The 6,430-nt window shown below is 47.2% G+C and overlaps 1 protein-coding gene across 5 annotated transcripts in view; it reads right to left on the bottom strand.

Moving 5' to 3' along the window:
- Positions 1–273: 273 nt before the first annotated feature.
- The window catches only part of Rdx (radixin), a 67,392-nt gene continuing 61,235 nt past the window's right edge, over positions 274–6,430 (bottom strand). Inside the window, exons 15-16 of one of the 5 annotated variants that reach the window (XM_052760313.1) lie at positions 3,137–3,229; positions 274–1,964 (exon numbers count right to left, since the gene is read on the bottom strand). In XM_052760313.1, the coding sequence (XP_052616273.1) occupies positions 3,163–3,229 (67 nt within the window). In that variant the 3' untranslated portion in view covers positions 274–1,964; positions 3,137–3,162. The remainder of the gene's footprint in view (positions 1,965–3,136; positions 3,230–6,430) is intronic. The other 4 variants (XM_052760307.1, XM_052760314.1, XM_052760318.1 and 1 more) reach the window with 4 other exon arrangements.

Here is a 6,430-nt window from a genome sequence, read left to right as displayed (position 1 = left end):
TTGCACATTCAAACCTCCGTCAGCCAGGACCGGTGCCACTGCATGAATTACTAATGCCGCGTCATGTCCCAGCTCTGCTACCAAACTCTCCCCATCCTTTCTCCAAACGCTGCCTTGCTTCTTAGTAACGCTCACTGGGTGAAACCCGAGACGATGAGAAACCCGGCTGGATCAGGTCCGTCCGGCAGGCGGTCAGCAGGGCCTGCTGGTGAAAGTGTGCCTGCCACTGCCTGCCACCCAGGTGCAAAACGAAGCGAGAATCCAGGCTCCAGATGATGTTAGAATATATTTATTGCTACATTTATATACAATTGTACAAACAGCCCAGACAGGAAGGGGATGTCACAGCAGCGTCTGCAGATTCCACAGGAGTACACACTGGAGGAGATGCACACCACCAAGTTTGCTCTCAGATAAAAGCCAAAGATAAGTTGCAGATATTTTTTTAAAAAGTGAAAAAGTCTTGATAATTCTCCCCTTAGATTCCATCTTATGAGCTAGTCATGCAGGGGGGAAAAAAAAGCGGGGGTGGGGTGTGTGTGCTGGGGGATTTCCAGCATCTGTTTGAGAAAATGGCATCTAAAAGTCGAGCTCAGCAGATGCTGGCTGGCTGAGGACTGCAGGGTCTGCAGACATCCCAAGTCCTGGTCCAGCTCCTGAGGTCTGTTCCTAGGAAAGACAGTGAAGAGGTCTAGGGAAGAATAACAGGTAGAAGAAAGCCAAGAGCAAATGAGGGTGGGGGTGAGGGGTGCAGGAATCAGCAAGTGCCCTGGTTGATGAGCACTAGTCCATCCAGTTGTCCTGGAGACACCAGAGTTTTGGGGTGTATGCATTCAAGACACAGGGCTGTCTCAGTACATCCTTAGTCTAAAGTTCATCATGGGTCAGACACCAGGGACCTGTACAGCCAGATGATGGGAAAGTCAGGAGACAGAGAAAAAAATTCAACATACAGATTACCAGGATGGGTTGCAAAGGGCATGGCCCTGAAAACTCGTGTTTAGCACTCAGGGAATGTTCCAGGGCTGTGCAGAGGATGGAATGCTGTGGAGGAAATGCCAGGAGGTGCAGACCGCTCTCTGACCTCAGAACAGCCGCAATTGTTTGGGGCTTCAAAAGAAATCACAACAGCAGGTTTGGGGACACTCTGACCCCAGAACCGTGTTCTGAACCTAAAGCTGCAGTCTAAACACTGCCCATCGGATCACAGTCACAGACACTTCTGGTATGGAGAAGGAGAGGCTGAGAAGAGAACAGCCTGAGGCATGAGCTCCCCTTACTGACACTAGCTCCATGTGGCTGGCACACACCTCAGGCCCCCACACAGAGAAGCCTGAGGTCAAATCGGATCCTGGCCTTTTAAGCAAAAATTAGCCCAGAACCTTGCAGAGAAACCAAAGCCTGAATTTTGAGACCAGGAAGCCCATGATCCACACACTGTGCCAGCTGATTAGTCATTTGGCTATGATCTGGTCCTGAGACTTTAGGGGGCTCCACCACTTAGCAAACCAGCCAGCTAGTTCCTGTCTGTGGCTTTGGATGTCACTTCTAAGTTCTTGCCAGCAGAATTTCACAGGTAGGCAGGATGACAGTTCTGGAGAGAAGCCCCAGAGAACTAAGGCCTAAAGGACAACTAAGTCCTTTTCCAGTGACAATCGATTGCAGAGGCCTCAGCCCTTCCAAGGCTGACAGCTAGATGACATTTCAGGCTCAAAGATGCAGTGACTGCCAGCTCCCTTGTTCCCTTCATGAATTCATCTCGGGATAATTCAAAATCTGTCATTTGAGCTTGGCTGCTCTGGTGAGTCACACAGACACTTTTTCTTTTTCTGCTTCTGACAACAATGGCTTGGAGTCAGCCTCCCTCAGAGGAGGCTCTCCGAGGAGCACAGGTATTAACAGGTGAAAAGCACCGAGGAGGGAGGTGAACAGAACATACTGCCGATTTTAATCTGGGGTTCCTGCTAATCAAACAAAAAAAGGATAAACGGATTTCTGCTCTGGAAGACAAGGTTTCAAGATGAAAAGCCATGCAGAATATTGTTTGCAGCAATCTGTGAATGTTTAGAATGTGTTTCCAGCAGAGATTTTTGTTCAAATACCAGGAATAATAGCTGAATTCTATGAATTTACAGTCGGCCACACCCCTTTCCAAATGAGTGTGAAGACACAGATGAGTGCACTGTGGCCTTCCAATTCACTTTCCAACTGGGACAGTTTCAGAGGTGTCCAAGAGTCTAGTGTGACCTGCACCTCACTTCAGAGAACCTAAAATTCAAGGCTAAGGAAGTCATTTTAAGCTTCCTCACCTTGTAAGAGCATATACTGTCTGTTTTACACACGAAAAGAAGTCTAGAAGACATCGCTAGGATTGATCCGTGTCGCATCTTCCAGGATCTCTGCATCTATCACTGTAACTAGGCAGGTCAAAGCTTGGGAAGCTCTCTCGCAAAGTTTGGGGGACCTCACCCTGGACCCATCACAGTCTCTAAGATAAACTTCAGTGCTGTGGTTTCATCTAGAACTGGGGTCACAATAGTCTTTGCCAAAGACATTAAGTAATTTTCTAACAATCTGTCATCATGATAAAAGAATCTTTAAAAATAGCCAGACTGAGGGAGGTGCATAATCTTTTATTAACAAGGCTGATGAACCAGTTCTCTGGTCTTCTGACTCCACGGGCATGTACAACCCTTCACTGTTACTTACAGCTGTGTGACTCTGATACCCCAGCAAATCGCAAGTGTCACACATGAGGGCACAATCTAACAGCCACCTCTCACTCATCCAGAGGGTCTCTCACAAGCGCAAGGGAATGGCCTACCTAAAGTAGCACTTACAATCAGTTGACCATGGTCACAGATAAAAATCTCATTTTCACAAACTTGAGCTGATAGCAAAGTGGTTGCAGTGGAGGCCAGCATCCTTGACTGGTAAAGAGCCTGGACAACGTGGCCCCTTAAGAAGGTCAAGACGGGGCAGGATGGGGTGCCACAGTGCACTCGGCTCAGCTCCTTCATCGGGACAGTGGAAGGCCCTGGCCAGCAGGTGAACAGGCAGAGGAGGTCCGCCAGGATCTGAGCAGGTGTCCTGGAAGCACGGGCTCACCACAGCAGCTGCTGCCAGCTGGACTTACCTCATGAGGAGGGAGGCTTCATCCTGTTACATATGCTTTATGCTGCTCTGGCAGGAGCGCATCTGGAACAGTGCATACAGTTTGGGTCCCCACCTTTTGAAAGAGATACCAAGAGGTTAGAAAACATGAATGCAGAGGAGCACAGGAGGAGCAGGGGGGAAGGGGGGCTCAGACAGCAGGCTCAGCAGTTTAGAAGCTAGGAAAATCTTTCTTAGCTTGGACTGTCAGAGGGCCAACGGGGGAACTCAACTGCTAGTCTGATCTTTCTAACTCTCCTTAAAATTCACCTTTGAAACTCTACTGGTTGAACATGGAGAGAAGAATACCTCGGGATCCCTTTGAGGCAGATGCCAGAGGGTTTACTCAGAGCTGAGGCACTCTCCCCAGACTAATTAGTTTCACAACAATCATGGCTCTAAAGCCAATAACACACCAGAACTTCATCAGTGGCTGTCCTTGGCCTACTGGGTAACTAAGGATGACCTTGAACGCCTCATCTTCCTGTCTCTGCCTCTTAAGTGCTTGGAGTAGAGGTGTACACCACCATCTGGTTCCATGTGGTACTGGGGTTGGAACCCAGGGCTTCCTGCAAGCTAGTCAAGCACTCCTAACAACTAAGCTACATGCTCAGCCTGGATTTTCTATATTATTTTACAATCTCTCCTGTGATCTAGGAACTGCCTGTGTCCTTCGGGTAACAACCAGCCTAGTGGGCCCTAAAGGTTTTGTGGTGCCCACTTCAAGTCGAGAGTTGCTATCTCTGAATGAGCAAGAATTCTCAATGTATTGTCTCCTAGCAGGCTGGGGCATGTGAAAGGAAACAGCACAACATCCTCATAGCTGCACTGTCCTTGGCTACAGAGATCAGTTGGGGCCACAGTGTCTTCCTTATTATAGTCAACTGCCATACTTAGATACAGACCAAAAGCAAGGTGAAGGTTAACCCACCAAAGCAGCAACTCGCACTGGCCACACCTACTCATCAGACAGCTCCAAAGTGGAGCTCACAGTATCTGCTGCACCAGTCAGCGAAGCAATTAGAAACTGAAGACTGTCTCTTAAGTGAGCTGTGTATCAAGAGGCACCTGTGCAGGTGGGGGGAGGTGGTGGTCTCCCTATAAACTGCAGTACCAAGAGGCACCTGTGGGGGGGCTGTCTCCCTATAAACTGCAGTACCAAGAGGCACCTGTTGGGGGCTGTCTCCCTATAAACTGCAGTGGATGGTGGTTCTGCAGCCAGGTTGTTGAACCCATAATGAAAAACTGAACCCTTACAGTAAAATATAAAATACTCCAAATTTGTCAAATCTACCAAAATAAAAAGAAATAATGAGAGTTACTAACAGTTTATCAATTTTTCATTAATTCTTGAGCTTGTTAAACTGGGCAGAATTCGTTAGAAAATGATTAAAAAAAATTGAGACTTGAGGACATCTTGAGGGGACTTCAAGCATTTGGAGGATGCTAATGGCTAACTGGGCAGAGCGGGCACTCTGGTCCGGAATGCCCTTTCAAATGTATGTCTGGCTGTGCTGTTTGCTTTGGTTGACAGTTCTGCGGTTTCCATCTTTAATCACTGTTGAAGGAGGCTTAGACTGATGAAGAGACAAGAGGGAAGGAAAGCAAAGGAGGGAAAAGAGCGGCCTCACGTGTGTGTTAACGTTTAGACAGAGAAGGACGGGGAGTGAAGAGAAAAAAGCACAAGACAAGCGCTGATAAAGGAAGCCCAGGGCGCGAGAGAAGAGATTCCCAAGATTGCCAGCAGGTGGCGCTGTTAGATTACGCTTCTTTGAAGAATGCATCCTCTGCAGGGAAGAGGGTGGTACATACTGACCAGATAGGCAGGGTAGTCACAGGTGGCTCAGGACTTGTGGAGCACCGGCCATAGCTAGGACATACGTTATATCGCGTTATTTCAAACACATAAATTTTCTTTAACGATATATATATCTGTCCATTTAGTTCAGAAGATTAACCAAAAATTCTTGAACAGTTATCTCACTATGTACATGAATTACATGGAGTAAGTTTGAAACCCTCTTTTGTATTTTGTAAATGAACCTCTTAGCAAAATATGAATAAGCCTTATAAAATGAATTTCCATTAATCCGGTAAAGGTCATGTCCCCAAACCTAGGGCACAGAGTGGTATCATGTTAGAAACATTGATCCCAAGAGAAATGAGATGCCGCCAAATGCTGGAAGGATTAGAACTGTCATCACTGCAGAAAACTTAGAATGCCCCAAAGAATCAGCAAGTTATTAGAAACTGTGGGGGTTCAGCAACGCTCTTAAGGCCAGCAGACAAAAATTAGTTTCATTTCTCCACCCTAGCCCCGAATATTTTCAGTGACAACCATTAAAAGATTGTGAGCTAAGACTATTAATAAACCTAACAAGTATATGTTCTTACTGTAACAATTTAAACAACTTTACCTAACCACACGATGGAAGATCATGCCAATAAATTGAGATGATGTCACTGTTATTAGGGGTCTCTAATATTGTAAATATTTCCCATTGAAAACGTTCTCATCATAAAACAAACAAATCCTGAGATTTATACAAAAACGTGGGGTCCTACAGAGGAACTTCTCATCGGAATAACATGGAGAAACTTCAGGTAAACTACACGAGGGATGAAGACCTGTTCAATTAAGACAGGATGGTACTGACCAGTGACAGGCCTGTTGATTACTGGACAACACAGTGCACTGGGAAAGGAACGGTAATTGCAACCAGAAGGGAGAGCATGAAAAGCCTTCCCGCACGAGGAGGAGCAGGGCCCACGCAGCCTCCTGCAGCAAGGAGGGACATGGCACCCCCTCCACAGGCCCATCCACCCCATCCACACTGCCTGGGAACCATGCACCAGGTGCCAGTCATGGCCTCCTCGACCAAGCCCACCTGCAGCTCCCAGGAATTTTGCCCCTGGAGGGGACCATATTTCACCTCCTAGGAGGCTGCCTAAGTCACTCCAGGACTTCCTACACCAGCCTCAAGGGCAGAGGGTGGGAGGTGGGGGAGGGCCTTTCAACCCTCCTAAGTCTCAGTCCTCTCCTGACACTGTAAACTACCTCCCCTCAAAGAAGCAAGAGGGAAAAGAGCCAACAAACTACTCCAGATGTGCAGTATAGGAACAAATATGGACATCCAAGACAGCCGGCCTCCCCAATAAGGTCCCTAATCCCATAATAATGACACCTAACAAGAGTGACCTGGAAGAACTACCACACCAAGAATTAAAAAGAATGACTCTAACAACACTCACTCAAGACACGAATATACACCGAGAG

Source organism: Peromyscus californicus, unplaced genomic scaffold (assembly GCF_007827085.1).
Source record: "Peromyscus californicus insignis strain IS unplaced genomic scaffold, ASM782708v3 Scaffold_11__1_contigs__length_118956290, whole genome shotgun sequence".
Lineage (NCBI taxonomy): Eukaryota > Metazoa > Chordata > Mammalia > Rodentia > Cricetidae > Peromyscus > Peromyscus californicus.
The sequence above is the reverse complement of the archived record's forward strand: the minus strand, read 5'-3'. Positions and strand labels throughout refer to the sequence as shown.